General features: G+C 37.4%; 1 protein-coding gene across 1 annotated transcript in view; it reads left to right on the forward strand.

The window, feature by feature from the left end:
- Nucleotides 1–17,393, forward strand: part of HPRT1 (hypoxanthine phosphoribosyltransferase 1) — a 42,013-nt gene extending 24,620 nt beyond the window's left edge. Inside the window, exons 4-9 of the mRNA XM_028842547.2 lie at nucleotides 2,497–2,562; nucleotides 6,220–6,237; nucleotides 10,145–10,227; nucleotides 15,106–15,152; nucleotides 15,324–15,400; nucleotides 16,756–17,393. Coding sequence (XP_028698380.1) covers nucleotides 2,497–2,562; nucleotides 6,220–6,237; nucleotides 10,145–10,227; nucleotides 15,106–15,152; nucleotides 15,324–15,400; nucleotides 16,756–16,803 — 339 coding nt within the window. The 3' untranslated portion in view covers nucleotides 16,804–17,393. The remainder of the gene's footprint in view (nucleotides 1–2,496; nucleotides 2,563–6,219; nucleotides 6,238–10,144; nucleotides 10,228–15,105; nucleotides 15,153–15,323; nucleotides 15,401–16,755) is intronic.
- The last annotated feature ends 439 nt before the right edge of the window (nucleotides 17,394–17,832 follow it).

Genomic DNA, 17,832 nt, shown 5'->3' on the forward strand with positions numbered 1-17,832 from the left:
GAGATCCTGTCTCTATTTTTTAAAAAAGCCTTGGGGCAAACAAGAATATGAAGGTTTGGATGCTAATAGAACAGCAGTGTCTTACTGCTTGGAGTTCTCTTGTTTCTTGTCCTATCACCATAGCCTTTGGATCACAGCAATTTTTCCGTAACTCCATACTTTTCAGTTCTTGAGTATTTTTTCCTTTATTCCTCTTGTCTCTGTAAAAAGAGATCAACTGGAGTCAGACTGTAATACCAAGTATCTCCAGAAGATGTCACTATTTAACAGGCTTTACAGTGTAAATAATTTGGTGTGAGTCACTGTCATCTGAAGCTTGTTGTCTTTTCTTTCTTTTTTCTTTCTTTTTCTTTTTTTTTTCCCCATCAATTCTGTATGTTTGAAATGCTGAGTTTTAAGTTAGTGAATAAGGGATGTCTGTAATTTCCCTAAAATGAGAAGTAATATGCAAAGGTTGATATCAGAAGTCATATGCTCACTTTGCAACACCAAACAATACTGGCCCATTTGTGTTTTTCGAAAGTAATACTCCATAATAAATGGATGTATATATAGAAGCATAGCAAAAATAGAAGCACATAGAAGTGAAAAGTCTCATAAACCCCATTCTCACTACTCATGCAATTGCTGTTACAAATTTGTTTAAATGTTGAATAAAAATGGTGTCATAGGCAACACAGTGTTCCACTCCTTGGTGTTTTTAATAGCATTATTCTGTCTCAGTGTGCATTGGATTACCAGGTGCTTTTTAATAGTTGCATGGTATTACATTGTGTAGATGAACTTGATTAATTTAAATGGTTCCCTGTTAATGGACATGTTCGTTTTTGTGAACAACTGGTACAGTGAACATTTTTTTTTTCATAATAATAATAAAAAGAAAGACAGGGTCTTGCTGTGTTTATCAGTCTGGCCTTGAATTCCTGGGGTCAAACGATCCTCTCGCCTCCACCTCCCCAAGTGCTGGGATTACAGGCATGAAGCCACTGCACCTGGCCCAGTGAACACTCTTTAATGTATCTTTGTATACTTGTCAGTGTTTTTGTAGCATTGATTCCCAGAAGTGGGATTACTGGGTTAAGTGACATGCGTATTGCAATTTTAACAAAAGAGGCTATGCCAATTAATACTCTCACCAACAAGAGTGCTTATTTCCCCTCAGCATATTATCAGGCTTAAGTTTTGCCAGTACGGGTGGGTGAACAGTAGAATCTCATTGTTTTAGTGTTTGTTTCTCAGATAGATATAATTTTATACCTTATGGCCTTCTCTTCTATAACTTGTCTATTTGTGTTCATTCTCCATTTTCCTATGGGTTCTTATTGTTGGAGCCCAATATATAAAAGGGGGTATTCGTTACAGAACTTTTTCAGTTTTGATTCATGTCATGCCTGGGTTTTTACCCTTTCTATGGATGTTAAAAAAAATTCTTCTATATTTTCTTCCAGTCCACTTATGGCTTTATTTTTTACATTTAGATTTTAATCCATCTGGAATTTATTTTTGTGTATGCTGTGAGGTAGGGACCATACTTTTATTTTTTCCCAAATGGGTAACTAGTTGACCAAACATCATTTATTGAATAATTCATCTTTTCCCTACTGACTCGAAATACCATCTTTATTGTATACTAAATCCTCATATATTTCTGGGTCTGTTTCTGGGCTCTAGTTTGTTCATTTACTGTGCTGGTACTGCACCGTTGTAATTGCTGTGGCTTTATAGTATGGTATGGCTTGCTCTCTGCAAGGGCAAGTCGAAGCTCTTTTGTTCACCTGCTCTTTCACCCAAATTTTCTGTCCTGAATCCAGCACAGCCAAATTATGGTCATTGTCACCACCAACTGCAGTGGGTGTTGAGCATTTCCCATTGAATCTCCTGTAAGGGTTTTATTGGATTCTGTGGTAGCAGGAAAATGGGAGCCTAAGGTATTCCTTAAAGGACTACTAATCAGACCTGGTTTCCCAGACAATGCTGAAAATGACTGGGCCTGGGCTAGACTTTTGAGGGACATACCTTGGGGTTGGGTGTGATATAGACCAGCCCTTACAATTTGCTTGACTCATGGGAATCGTACAGGGCCAGAACCAGACACCTGTCATGCTAATAATTTCCCTCACAATTCAGAAATCACTGTGATTGAAGATGGGTGGCTGTTATAATACTGCCCACTTAAAAATGAATGTAACCTATTTTTTAGGACTCTTAAAAACATCAAATCAGTAATGGCCAATTAGGACTTTTTAATTTTTACTAATCTCTCTTGAAAGTTTTCTAGTCATTCATTTCAGGAAACCTAATTCTTATAATTCATGTCATTTAGAATATCATAATGCTATGAACATTAGATAGCTAACTTCTCAAATCTTCTAGTTCTCATTTAATTTGAAGTTTGTGTGTGTACATAAGGATATACGTATACGTGTGTGTGTGTGTGTGTGTGTGTATATATATATATAGTTGTTTTTTTTTGTTTTGTTTTGTTTTTTTTACTAGAATGACCAGTCAACAGGGGACATAAAAGTAATCGGAGGAGATGATCTCTCAACTTTAACTGGAAAGGTATGTATCTTGAAGGGAAAGAAAAAAAAGCACTTCATACCAAGAGTCAATTAGTAACAGTGTGCTTTCAATCACTAAGAGATAGTTTACATAGTATAACTAAATGGGTTATTTAACCCTTGGAAGCAATCTAGGTTAATTATCTTTCCCTAGGTCATGTAGCAAAAAGACAGTAGAATCCAACATTAACCTTAAACGTCCCTATTGTCAAGTACTGCTGTCTGCCTCTGTGGGACTCTAATTTGGGATCCTTCAAAAAACATTGATGGGGGAAAAGACAGCCTTTTTTTAAAAAAAAAAAGAAAAAAACTATGTGAGTCTTCCTGAGATAGACTAACATAGTTTCCTAAAAGATAGCAAAGCAGTATCATGTAGTGGCTGAAAGTGTGAGTTCCGGAGCCTGACAACTGATTGAAAGCCTGGCTTAGTACTTCCTAACTGTGACCTTGGGCAAGTTACTTAACCTCTTTTTGTCCCATATGTGATTAGGGTGAGGTTGATAATGGCAGCCATAGAGTTAAGAGAATTAAGTGCTATAATGCAAGTAGAGCTCTTACAACAGTTTCTGGTAAATAAATGCACTCAATAAATTCAGGCATACTATTATTTTAAGAAATCTCAAAGAGTTATCTTAGTACATTAAAATCCTCCTGGTGTGGACCATTGGTTTTGGTATATTGTGCTTCCATGTAGTTTATCTCAAGATGTTTTTAGATTTCCCTTTTGAATTCTTTGATGACCCATTGGTTGTTCAGGAGCATGCTGTTTACCTGAAAATAATGGAGATATTAAGATATTTGAATATTTATCTTCTAGTACATTGAAAAAGTTTTTGAGAGTAACCAATAATGATGGAATGCTACTGCTTTTTTTTTTTTGAAGCTGCCAGTTATTGTTTACTTACACTGTGCCAAATATAAAGGCATTAATCTCATAAAAGTTTCACAACAATCCTGTGAGGGAGACGATATCCCCATTTTACAGATCAGGAAATTAAGGCTCAGTAAGGTTAAAAGACATGCCCAAAGTCACAGAACCAGTAAGTGGTAGAGCTTGAATTTGAATGCAGACCTGACTCTAAAGCTCTTTTCTTTCTTTAGATTTTAGTGTTCATTGCTTACATGAATGAGTATCTATAAGAAAACTTTAACATGTAAAACTTGTGTGAAATTCTCTTGTCCCATATCAGGGTCATGTCAAACTAATGTCCTCCTCAGCATATTTGGAAAGCTTCAGAGGAGAAATTAGCTTTGCCCCTCCTGTTCATTTCATATACCACTGCTAGACCTGTCCTTCCCTTTCAGCATGCTTTGTCCATATTTAGAAGCTGTTGAAGCCATTACTTGTCTAATCAGTTTTTAGTGCTGGAATAGACCTAGCCTTTTAGGCCTTCTGTGATTTAGCTTGATCTTATCTTTCCCACCTAATGGCTCTGTTCTACTACATAGATCTGATCTGAAACAGTTCTCTGTTTCTAAAATAACTTTATTTTCATGATAGTCACAGTAAAGTACATTTATTATGGAAAAATCAATAAGTATAAATTGAGTGAAAGTTATTTCTTGGTGGTAAGATTATGGGATTATTTGAACTTTCTGTTTCATTTTATTTTATTTTATTTTATTTTATTTATTTATTTATTTTTGTGATGGAGTCTCGCTCTGCTGCCCAGGCTGGAGTGCAGTGGTACAATATTGGCTCACTGCAACCTCCCCTTCCCAGTTCAAGTGATTCTCCTGCCTCAGACTCCCAAGTAGCTGGGATTACAGGCACACGCCACCATGTGCGGCTAATTTTTGTATCTTTAGTAGAGACAGGTTTTCACCATGTTGACCAGGCTGGTCTCCAACTGCTAATCTCAGGTATCTGCCTGCCTCACCCTCCCAAAGTACTGTGATTACAGGAGTGAAACACCCTGCCTGGCCTCATTTTGTCTTTTGGGGGCATTTTTTGTGCACAGATACATATGTATATAAATATTTTTCCTTTTTTTCCCCAGTTAGTACTTGAGCAGATGAACTTTGGACCCTGAATACCTGTATTCAAGTCTCTAATACCACTTCTTGGCTATTTTCATTTTATCAAATGGCCTCTTTCCTCATTTTTCTCATTTATTAAGTAGAGATGTAACTACTTGATATAATTCAAAAACTCTCAATAATAGCATTCTTTTATTTTTTAGACTCTAGTGTCTGTAATCCTTGTACCATGCTGGGATTCATTTGAACAATTACATGGCTTTTTTTAGTGTATTATTAAATTTGCAATTTACTTAGAATTTACTGGGATCTCGTACAAATGAGAAAAAAACATAATTGTGTTACTCATTTGCTGTGTGCCTTTGGATTGACCCTATTTTTTGTATTCATTTTCTCACCATATCCTGAGTTCCACTTTGAATAAAAAGTAATTTTTTCCTGCCTGTAAAATAGGCTACCAATGGGCTGCAGTTGTCTGCAGTAGCTGCTTCACTGAGGATAGCTCAGCATGAGAGAAGTAGTATGAATTGCTTGCCATAAATTATGGGCTAGCCTTACTTCATTCTGTACTTGGACCTGTTTAGGCTTCTTAGAGATCTTACCTCCAACAATAAACTGCTTTGAGACAGGAAAAGGTAGAAGCTTTACTTGGTTATAACTTTACTTTTAATACCTAGAACAGTGAGTCTTCAAACTTGTATTTGCATGCCCAATTTATAAAAAGTTTTCTGAGCATTTACCCCTAATATATGCATTTTAAATTATATATGATTTATGGTAATAATATTATATATGTTACAAAATACATACAAAAATATAGATTAAACAAGGTGAGGTAAAAAATTAAAAAGTTCTAATCTTTCTTGCAAACCAGTGACTCTTTTATGCCCTACTCTGGTAAACACTATCTTAGAAGACTATATAGAACATTAAAATCTTTATATAGTTATATGACAGAGTATAGTGAGAGCTACAGATAAACAATACATCATGAATCTTCTTGTGGCAATGTTTATAACCAAAATGCTGCCTCATTCTTATAACTAGCATAAGAACAGATAGGACTTTCTTGATTTTGAGGGGTAATTATTAGATGGTATTTTCTCTTAAGGACTCTTCTAGCTATAAAATTCTTAAATGTAGAAAGCGAAGTGAGGGTTTATGGTGAGAGGAAGCATTGGTATCATTTTTTAGTGTAGTCCAAGAATATGGACACATCCAGAAAATGCAGATCAATTTTAGCCTAATGAGAAAATATATTTTGAATTGGAGTCCATATGGTTTTTGAGTTATTGTACAAATATAATTCTTAGAATGTTAGAGTCAGGAAACTATAAGAAACCAACTAGTTCAAGTTTCTCATTTAACACATGGGAAACTGAGGCCAGAGAAATTTCAAGACTTGCCCAAGATTAGACCTCTTGTTAAGTAATGAAAGTGTTTTAAAAACAAATGGGTCAAATTCTGTTTTTAAAATTTCCATTACGATGAAAATTTCAGTATTACAGGCTTCCAAATCCCAGCAGATGGCCCACTTGTTTAAAGGAGAGTTTGATGTAATAAAGTATCTAAAAACAAGAGTGTGAATAATTCCTTAGGGTTGTTATGATGTGATTTGACTTATAATTGGAAATACCGTCTTATTCATTGTACTGATTTTCATTTCTTTTTCTTCTAGAATGTCTTGATTGTGGAAGTAAGTTCACATTTACTTTTAATATAACATTTATGATTTTTCTAATTTAGTATGCACCATCCTAAAGGTAAGCCAGGGAAAGAAATTCCTCTGCATCAGTTTTAATGGTGGACTTGTGTTCTAAAGGAGTGAGACTGGTTTTTTGTAAAGACTACTTAGTAATTTGTTTTTACCAGTAATGGAATGGTATACTTCCTACCTCTCTTTTTTTAGCTTGAAATATTTTCTTTCTAAACATAACTCTCTCTCTCTATTTATCTATATATAATATATACATATATATCTTATATTTTATGTATATATATATATCTTGCTTAGATTTTGTCTTATGTAATATTTGGTACATAAAAAGTAATATTTATAATTTATAGACTATTTTCCATTTGTCATTATGTCCTAAAGTATTTTGTATCTTAGCACGGAGAGGCTAAGCAGTTTCCTAGGGTTACCCGCTAGTAAGCTAAGGGAAACCTTTACTTCCTTTAGCTCAGTGGTTCTCAAAATGTGGTTCCCTAGACCAAAAGTATTAATATCAGACAAGAACCTACCTAATCAAAGTATCTGTGATGAGGCCAAGCAAGCTATGCTTTAACAAGTCTTTGAGTGATTCTGATGCATGCTAAGGTTTAGGGGCCCTTGTTTTTACTCATAAGTCATTTTCTCATTTAGGCCTTCTCTGGCCATCCTATCTAAAATCTCACTTTTTCATGCTGTCAACTTCCTATTTCTCCTCAATACTTTTATTTTCCTGATCACTTATCACTGTCTAACAGCCTCTTTCTCTCTCTCTCTCTATACATATATATAGATAGATAGATATAGATATAGATATAGATATATATACATCTATGTAGATATAAATATATCTATATTTTTGTCTGTGGTCATCTATTGAAACCTTTCTATCTTACTGAATCCTACAAACATCTAAAGCACAGCTTGTGATCCTGTCTCCTACTCAGACCCCATTCTCCCATTCTTTAGTCTTTAGGCTACATTCTTTAGAGTTTTTCAGTGTGACCCCAATATACATTGCCAACCTTATTTTCCAGCTTCCTTTCATTTTCTCTATACTTTTTACTGTTTCCCAGAGCTTGTACCTTTACTTTTCTGCCCCTGTTGTTTGCTCCTTATTTCTTTTCTTAAAATAATAGCTTTATTGAGATATAACTCACATATCATACCATTCACCCATTTAAAGTGTACAATTCCATTTTTTTTGTTGTTGTTGAAACGGAGTCTCGCTCTGTCGCCCAGGCTGGAGTGCAGTGGCGTGATCTCAGCTCACTGCAGGCTCTGCCTCCTGGGTTCACGCCATTCTCCTGCCTCAGCCTCCTGAGTAGCTGGAACTACAGGTGCCTGCCACCACGCCCGGCTAATTCTTTGTATTTTTAGTAGAGACGGGATTTCACTATTTGCCAGGATGGTCTTGATCTCCTGACCTCGTGGTCCACCCGCCTCAGCCTCCCAAAGTGCTGGGATTACAGGCATGAGTCACCACGCCTGGCCAATTCAAAATTTTTTATTATATTCTCAGCATTGTGCAATCATTATCACATTCAATTTTAAAACATTTTCATTGCCCCACAAAGAAACCCAATCCCCTTAGCCATCACTCCCCATTTTCCCTTCCCCCAGCACCTAGCAAACTGATCATCTACCTACTTGCTATCTATAAGATTTGCCTATTCTGGACATTTTGTATAAATAGAATCATATGATATGTGGCCTTTTGTATCTGGCTTCTCTCACTTAGCTTAATGTTTTCAAGGTTCATTCACATTGTGGAGTATATCTGCACTCATTCCTTTTTACTGACAAATTTTATGGATAGACAGGTGTTCCTCAACTGTGTCCTGATAAACCCATCTGAAGTTGAAAACATCATAAGTTGAAAATGGATTTACTACCTTGATAAATCTATCCTAAAGTCAAAAAAATCTCATGTCGAACCATCATAAGTTGGATGCCATCTGAATTACATTTTTGTTATCCATTCATTGGTTGACAGACGTTAGGTTGTTTCCACTGTTTGCTCCTTATTTCTTGTACCTGAAATGTCCTTATTCCCTCTCTTCTTATCCCATGTTTTAGTCATTTAAGACCCAGCTCAAACGTCACCTCCACAAAACCTTCCTTGATACCTCTTTCCTCCTCAATTCACTTGGACCTTTTGCATTTAATTTTTTTTTTTTTTTTTAAAGACAGAGTCTCACTCTGTTACCAGGCTGGAGTGCAGTGGTATGATCTCAGCTCACTGTAACCTCTGCCTCCCAGGTTCAAGCAATTCTCATGCCTTAGCCTCCCAAGTAGCTGGGACTACAGGTCTGCACTGCCATGCCTGGCTAATTGTGTGTGTGTGTGTGTGTGTGTGTGTGTGTGTGTGTGTGTGTGTGTCTATATATATGTGTGTGTGTGTGTGTGTGTGTGTGTGTATATATATATACTTTTTTTTTTTTAGTAGAGACGGGGTTTTGCCATATTGGCCAGGCTGGTCTAGCCTCAAGCCATCCTCCTACCTCGGCCTCCCAAAGTGCTCGGAATAATTATAGACATGAGCCACTGCACCTGGCCTGCATTTAATTTTAATTATACAATATTTTGAACTCAGAAAAGAGGGTATGCTCAATACCTATGTACCCACCACAAAGTATTAACATTTTGCCATATTTGCTTCTGATCTTATTGTTTTAAAGAAATGAAAGGTCATAATACAACTAAAGCCCGATTTTTTCCCTTCATTCCCAGAAGTATGACAATTATCCTTAAAGTTGATATATATCATTCCCATGCATGTTTTTTATACTTCCCTAGTACAAGTTAACTGTATCCTCTGCTCAGGGGCTCATCAAGCTGAATCAAGGGACTCACAATCCTCTTCGAAGTTCCTTCAGGTTGTTGGCAGAATTTAGTTCCTTGTGATTGTAGGATTGAGGGCCCGTTTTCTCACTGGCTGCTGGCCAGGGGTTGCTGTCAGCTATTTAAAGGCTCATGCCCTAGCCCATTACATTCTCACAACATGGCAGCTGACTTCTTCAAAACCAGCAGGAGAATCTTGCTCTAGTCTGCCACATAACCTAATCACAGGAGTGGCTATCCCGTTAGTTTCACAGATCCTGGTCACATTCAAGGGGAGGGAACTCTTCCAGGTGTGTACACCAAGAGACAGGATTTTTTTTTTCTTTTTCTTTTTCTTTTTTCTTAAAAAGTCTTAAAGTCTTTTATCCCTAAAGGAGGCAGGAATTTTGAGAGCCGTCAGAATTCTGCCTACCACAGCCCAGAAATCTACATTTTTCACAAGTCTCCAGCCATGATGTTTCTGATGGCTTACACTGCTTTATTCCATTTTTAAAGAGTATTTTTATTGAAAAGCATTAGGATTATGGTTTAAAAAATATTTTCCGTAACAAAGATGAGTTTGTTTAGAGTCCTACTTTTGACTAAATAGCTGGGATTCACTTTTATGTAAAGTCATTTTATAGCCTTATTAATTTGGGTGCCTTTAAAAATGGTATAAAGCAGTGTTTCTTAAAGTGTAGTCTGTTAGCCACCTATATTGGAGAGTTGGGAGGAGAGAGTCTGTATCTTGAATTTATGAGAAAAATTCTAAAATACTTTTTATAATGAAGGACAACATCATAACTCCCTAATAAAATGTGCATGTATATATTTAAATTTGCTGTAATTGACCCTGTGCCTACAAAATCCAGTCCTGGGGGCTGGCATTCTTACTGCTTGCTGAGGGCCAGATGATTTATAGATTCCAGAATATCTCCGTGTGAATTTTGGTGACAATTACTGCACTGAAAAGAATGGCAGTATTACAGTTATACATGGGGGTTTTGGTACTTTATGTTTATATAGTGACTCTGAATTTAAAGCTATGCAATGTCTTCTTTTTTGAAAGGATATAATTGACACTGGCAAAACGATGCAGACTTTGCTTTCCTTGGTCAGGCAGTATAATCCAAAGATGGTCAAGGTCGCAAGGTATGTATGACATTTTGACATAGAATATTTTCCTCATTTGAAGGGGGATTAAGTGATTGCTTCTTTTTAAGGATAAATGTTTTCAACTGTCATTTTATCTTTAAGAAGTAATGTACTCTCATATAAGACTTAAGATATAATCCTTTTAAATAATTTTGTCATGTGTCAATAAAGCTCATAGTTACAGTCACTTCCTTGCCTAATATTAACATTTGGTTTTTCAGCATGCTAATTATATCAGTTTGTCCTGAGTAGCATGGCAGAGGATTTTGAGCCCCCTTACAAAATTAAGAATAAGGATTCCACAGGGGGTGAGGAAGTGATAGGAAGGGGTGGGCCCTGAAGATCTGGACCTCCTGGAATTGAGTGATGTATGCTACATCTTCTTTGTGTCTGTAGTGAAGTTTTATAATGCCCGCTTCCTTTTTTATTAAGTCAGGCTCACCTCCTCACCTTACCTATGCTGTTTGACTTTTGCTTTTATAGTTCTACCTGTGTTTGTTTCTCATTTTAGTTTCATCCCTCAACACTCTGGGGTGGCATTGTTATTCCCACTTTTCAGATAAGGATACTGAGGCATAGGGAATTGCCCAAAGGTACGGAGCTAGTCAGCTATAGAGATGAGATTTGAACCCAGGGAACCTGGCTCACAGTTTATGCTTTTGCTACCTTAAATTTTTAATAGAGTGACATCAAACAAACATTTAAGAATATGTTTTTCTTTTCCTTTTACAATTTCATTAAAAAAAATTAAGTCTCTGATCAATCTGCAGTTTTTATGTAGGGGTCAGGTAATGATCTAACTTCTGTTTTTTTCCTAAGTGATTAACAGGTTTTTATAAACTCCTTTTAAAAAATAACTATCTGTCGAGCATCTTTGAATCAGAGTAAGCCTTCTAGTGAGTCATATGTCAGCAGTTTGACTGTATGGGCTTTTCTAATATCCAGTCCAAGTGTTTATCAGTGAGTTTTTCTTTTAAATAGATTTGGGACAGGTACTATGAGAGTATATAAGTGATACGTTATAGGACACTGAGTAGTATCCTATGAAATGGCAAAAACCACAATCACTTTTGCACCAACCTAATAGAAATTAATCAATGCACTTGCTTGTTTTTGTACGTGCTCTTTAGGGTTTTAAATGTCAACCTACTGTGGCATAGACTTCAATCCTCCGGGTATTCTTTTGTTGTTCTTTCCTGGTATATGCTGTGGAATTGAGATAGACTGGTTCGTGAGAGAGAGATTTTGTGTTGCCACAGGTAGGACATGCTCAAAGAATACCTGGGTCATTTCTTGACCCAAGTCATCTATTCACCATAGTTTTGTAGCACTGATCTTGCATACATTTCATGTATCTTCCATGAACTCCACGTCAGTGCTGCTTATCTGATACTCAGAAATTAAACACTAAGGAATAAGATTGTCAGGTAGGGTTGTTTTGGAGGGTCACAAATCTTGTAATGTCTAATATTTCCACTCTCCCTGCTGAGAATTAGTTTTGGCTTCCTTGGAGGTGATATCGCCTCTGTTGAGAATAAGTGGCCTACTGTGATCACACCACTGCACTCTAGCCTGGGTGACAGAGTGAGACCCTATCTCAAAAAAAAAAAAAAAAAAAAAAAAAAGAATGCATGGCCTAGATGACTTCTAAGGTTCTTCTCACCCAGTTCCAGTTTTCATGTTGTAGGCAGAGCAGTAAAGTGAGAAAGACATGGACTTGGGAGTTTAGTCTGGCATTTCACTACCACTTAATCTGAGCAACTATTCCATATTTAATCTCTCTGAATGTATTTACTCATCTTTAAAGGGGAATGATTATTAACATCTTTTACTCAGGGAAACTATGTGAGTCAAGGAGATAATGTATTTGAAAGTCTTTTTAACTGCAAAGCACTGTTTCACTGTTGGTTATAATGTGATTGATCTCATTGAAGTGAGCAGCTGCTTAATCGTGCATTTTAGAATGTAGGGAAGTAGTAAGATTTTTCGCATATTATATAGGTAGCTGGTTCTGGAACTGTAAACATACTCTTTTTTATGGAGCTCTGAGTCACATGCCATAAAGTTCATTCTTTTAAAGTTGTACAATCCACTGGTTTTTGATATATTCAGAGTTGTGCATCTGCTACCCCTATTTCGTTTTAGAACCCAAGGAAACCCTGTACCCATTAGCAGTCATTCTCCCTTCTCCCAGCCCCTGGTAACTACTAATCTACTTTCTACAGAAAGTCTGTACAGATTTGTGTATTATGGACATTCCATATAAATGGACTCTTGCAATATCCTGTCTTCTTTCACTTAGCGTAGTGTTTTCAAGGTTCATCCAGGTTGGGGCATGTATCAGTACTTCATCCCTTGTTTTGGCTGAATAATATTTCATTGTACAAATATATCACATTTTGTTTATCCATCTGTTGGTGAACATTTGGGTTTCTACCTGTTCACTTTTATGAATAATGTTGATTTGAATGTTTGTGTACAAGTTTGAATACCTGTTTTTAGGTCTCTTGAGTATATAATTGCTAGGTCATATGGTAATTCTATGTTTAACATTTTGATGAATTGCCAGACTGTTTAACAAGGTATATGTACTATTTTACACCAGTAACATATGAGGGTTCCAATATCTCCATATCCTTGACAACACTTGTTACTGTCCTTTTTATTATAGCCATCCTAGTGGCTGTGATGTGGTATCTCATTGTGGTTTTGATTTGTGTTTCTCTGATGGTAATGATGTTGAACATGTTTTCATCTGCTTATTAGCCATTTACATATATCTTCTTAAGAGCGGTTACCCATTTACAGTATGGAAAATGCTTCAGATGCAACTCTAGTCATGCCTTAGAGATGGAGCTTTATTAAACATTCAGATCTGTAGGCATATGAAGTGCTGAGTTCTCCTGAACTCCTAATACAGATTGCACTGAGTTTAGTGATACCTTTTCTGGAGCATTCCTGAGTTCAGGTAGAGGGAAGGGTTTTTGCTGTGATTGGCTTGTTATGTTCTTTTTAAATGGAAATGGAATTGAAGTGTCTCCTCTATCCATTTATTGGAAGAGTCATGAGGGGCATGATTAGATGATATCCCTTGGAGTCTCCGGCTTAGGTTAGTGGTTATCTACTTAGGCTGCACATTGGAATCACCTGAGAGTTAAAAAAAAACCCAGGACAACCTATGCCTGTGTCTCACCTCCAGCAATTCTGATGTAATTGGTCAGGGCTGTGGCCTGAGTAGCTGAGTTTTGGTTCTTTAAAGCTGCCAGGTGATTCTGATGTGCAGTCCAGGTTGAGATCACTTTGGGCCCTTTCCAGCTCTTTAAACATATGTATTTATCTAGAAAGGTATAAGTTTTCTTGAGACGGCCTTGTATATATCTTGTATATATGTGGGAAAGCATAAGTTTTCTTGAGACTGCCTTGTATATATCTTGTATATATGTAGGAAAGCATAAGTTTTCTTGAGACTGCCTTCAACATCTATAAAGGCTTTCAAAGCAGCTTCTATAGCTTTTTTTAATGGCTGAATATTTTTCTACAGGCAGCATTTGGGTTATAAAATTAGCTTTTGGTAGAGTTGACTTATACCACCTCCAGCTTTTGCTCTCAAAAATAAATACTGGTTCTTTTGGCACACTAGTTGTTTTAGCCTAAAGTTCCTCTTTGTAAGCCAGTTATTAAAAAGTTGTGATGCAGCCAGGGTGAAGTGGTACACATCTGTAGTCCCAGCTACTCGGAAGGCTGAGGTGGATCGCTAGAGCCCAAGAAGTGAAGGCTGCAGTGAACTGTGATTATACCACTGCACTGTAGCCTGGGCCACAGAGCGAGACTCATCTCTTTTAAAAAAAGAATGTTGTGAGGCTAGGCATGGTGGCTCACGCCTGTAATCCCAGCACTTTGGGAGGCTGAGGTGGATAGATCACCTGATGTTGGGAGTTCGAGACCAACCTGACCAACATGGAGAAACCCCATCTCTACTAAAAGAATACAAAATTAGTGGTGGCGCATGCCTGTAATCCCAGCTACTCGGGAGGCTGAAGCAGGAGAATCACTTGAACCCGGGAGGTGGAGGTTGCAGTGAGCTGGGCGAGCCATTGCACTCTAGCCAACTCCATCTCAAAAAAGAAAAGAAAAGAATGTTGTGGCTGGGCGCAGTGGCTCACGTCTGTAAACCCAGCTTTTTGGGAGGCTGAGGTGGGTGGATCACAAGGTCAGGAGATGGAGACCATCCTGGCTAACACAGTGAAACCTCGTCTCTACTAAAAATACAAAAAAAAATTAGGCGTGGTGGCGGGCGCCTGTAGTCCCAGCTGCTCGGGAGGCTGAGGCAGGAGAATGGCATGAACCCAGGAGGCAGAGCTTACAGTGAGTGGAGATTGCACCACTGCACTCCAGCCTGGGTGACAGAGCAAGACTCCGTCTGGAAAAAAAGAAAAGAAAAGAATGTTGTGATAAAAGGTGATGCTCACCTCTCCCACACCCTTTTACAGTTTAGGGATTGTATCTCCAAGGTTTTTGGACTGAGAGCCGTTATATTTTCATCTTTGCTCTTTGACACTCGATACCCATTCATCCTCCTTATTAGCTCCCCTTCAGTGGACACATGGGTAGTCAGGGTGCAGGTCTCAGAACTGTCCTTCAGGTTCCAGGTGATCAACCAAGGGCCTTGTCTGTAGTGCCAACTCATTGCTGTCCCTTCCTAGTAATTCCCATAATTTAGCTCTCCATTTCATAGTCTCTCCTTGAGTGTGTTAAAAGTGACCATGGTACACTCAGCACGGATGAAATGAAACAGTGTTTAGAAACATTAGTCTTTTCTTTTGTAATGCCCTGTAGTCTCTCTGTATGTTATATGTCACATTTTGTAATTAACAGCTTGCTGGTGAAAAGGACACCACGAAGTGTTGGATATAAGCCAGACTGTAAGTGAATTACTTTTTTTGTCAATCATTTAACCATCTTTAACCTAAAAGAGTTTTATGTGAAATGGCTTATAATTGCTTAGAGAATATTTGTAGAGAGGCACATTTGCCAGTATTAGATTTAAAAGTGGTGTTTTCTGTATCTAAATGATGAATTATGTTTCTTTTTAGTTGTTGGATTTGAAATTCCAGACAAGTTTGTTGTAGGATATGCCCTTGACTATAATGAATACTTCAGGGATTTGAATGTAAGTAATTGCTTCTTTTTCTCACTCATTTTTCAAAACCCACGTAAAAATTTAGGAAAGAGAATTGTTTTCTCCTTCCAGCACCTCATAATAACAGACTGATGGTTCCCATTAGTCACATAAAGCTGTAGTCTAGTACAGACGTCCTTAGAACTGGAACCTGGCCAGGCTAGGGTGACACTTCTTGTTGGCTGAAATAGTTGAACAGCTTTAATATATAATAACTGTTGCATTATTATTTCAGATGATAAATGTGGTCATAAGTAAGAAATAAATGATCGAGTTTAGTCTTTTAATTCACTGTCCTTTGGATACCTGCCTCTTACTCTGGAGGCAGGAGTCCCATGGATGTGTTCATGAACATGGTTGAGGAAGATTTAGGAAGACTGCAACAGCACACTACCTAAAGCAGGTTTTTTACTCCATCTTTTTTTGCCACTTACCCTGGCCTCCCACTTTGATAATGCTTAAAATTCCCTACTTGATTTGTCTTTCAAAACTACATATTGAGGCTGGTTGCGGTAGCTCACACCTGTAATCCTAGCACTTTGAGAGGCCAAGGCGGGCGGATCACAGGAGGTCAGGAGTTTGAAACCAGCCTGGCAAACATGGTGAAACCCCGCCTTTACTAAAAATACAAAAATTAGCTGGGTGTAGTGGTGCGTGCCTACAATCCCAGCTACCTGGGAAGCTGAGGCAGGAGAATCACTGGAAACCGGGAGGTGGAGGCTACAGGTGAGCCAAGATCACACCACTGCACTCCAGCCTGGGTGACAGAGCAAGACTCTGTCTCAAAAAACCAAACCAAAACAAAAAAACAAAAAACTACGTGTTAAGACAAGAAACAGACTGGGCGTGGTGGCTCATGCCTATAATCCCAGCACTTTGGGCGGCCGAGGCGGGCGGATCACGAGGTCAGGAGATCAAGACCATTCTGGCTAACATGGTGAAACCCTGTCTCTACCAAAAAATACAAAAAATTACCCGGGCATGGTGGCGGGTGCCTGTAGTCTCAGCTACTCGGGAGACTGAGGCAAGAGAATGGCGTGAACCCAGAAGGCAGAGCTTGCAGTGAGCCGAGATCGTGCCACTGCACTCCAGTCTGGGCGACAGAGCAAGACTCCGTCTCAAAAAATTAAAAAAAAAAAAAGACAGGAAGCAAATTAATGGGATAGATTACTGCTTTGTTTTCAAAAGATACACTCCCCAAAAGTTACTGGTCTAAAATATAGTAGTACTATCTCTGTTTAGTAAGAACCCTGCCAACTAATAGTGTTCTTATATGTAAAATGCTGTTCTTGCCTTTCATTTCAGAATATACTTTTTAAATGTGAATTTCTGGATTTTTTTTATAGCATGTTTGTGTCATTAGTGAAACTGGAAAAGCAAAATACAAAGCCTAAGATGAGAGTTCAAGTTGAGTTTGGAAACATCTGGAGTCCTATTGACATCGCCAGTAAAATTATCAATGTTCTAGTTCTGTGGCCATCTGCTTAGTAGAGCTTTTTGCATGTATCTTCTAAGAATTTTATCTGTTTTGTACTTTAGAAATGTCAGTTGCTGCATTCCTAAACTGTTTATTTGCACTATGAGCCTATAGACTATCAGTTCCCTTTGGGTGGATTGTTGTTTAACTTGTAAATGAAAAAATTCTCTTAAACCACACCACTATTGAGTGAAACATTGAACTCGTATCTGTAAGAAATAAAGAGAGGATATATTAGTTTTTTAATTGGTATTTTAATTTTTATATATGCAGGAAAGAACAGAAGTGATTGAATATTGTTAATTATACCACCATGTGTTTAGAAAAGTAAGAAGCAGTCAATTTTCACATCAAAGACAGCATCTAAGAAGTTTTGTTGTGTCCTGGAATTATTTTAGTAGTGTTTCAGTAGTGTTGACTGTATTTTCCAACTTGTTCAGATTATTACCAGTGAATCTTTGTCAGCAGTTCCTTTTAAATGCAAACCAATAAATTCCCAAAAATTTACTGCTTTATGGATTCTTCAATTTAAAAATCCTTAAAATAAGGTCTGTCTCTTTAAAAAAAAAAAGCTATGCATAGTTATCATTTCTCTACAAATTAACCTAGTATAGTTTTCTGTTGGTTCCATTTTCCTTGTTTGTTAAGTTTTAGTAGCTAAATTGTAATCTTAATGATTATGTAGTAGAATTGGTTGGTGGAGCTACAAAAATTCCTAGCTACTTCGGAGACATTAAATTTCAGACACGTGGTACACTTTATATTACATTTTACTATGCTAAAATAACATGGCTTTGTTTTGGAATTCTGTTCAGTTTTGCAGATTGTAATGTCAGCTATATCTCAACAGATTGTTCTCAGATATGTCCTATCACCTTCTTTGTGTAGATAGTGCTTTATTGACCAAGAACAATGACAACAACACCTTTTGTTCTCTGGGAGCAGG

This window comes from Macaca mulatta, chromosome X (assembly GCF_049350105.2).
Source record: "Macaca mulatta isolate MMU2019108-1 chromosome X, T2T-MMU8v2.0, whole genome shotgun sequence".
NCBI lineage: Eukaryota > Metazoa > Chordata > Mammalia > Primates > Cercopithecidae > Macaca > Macaca mulatta.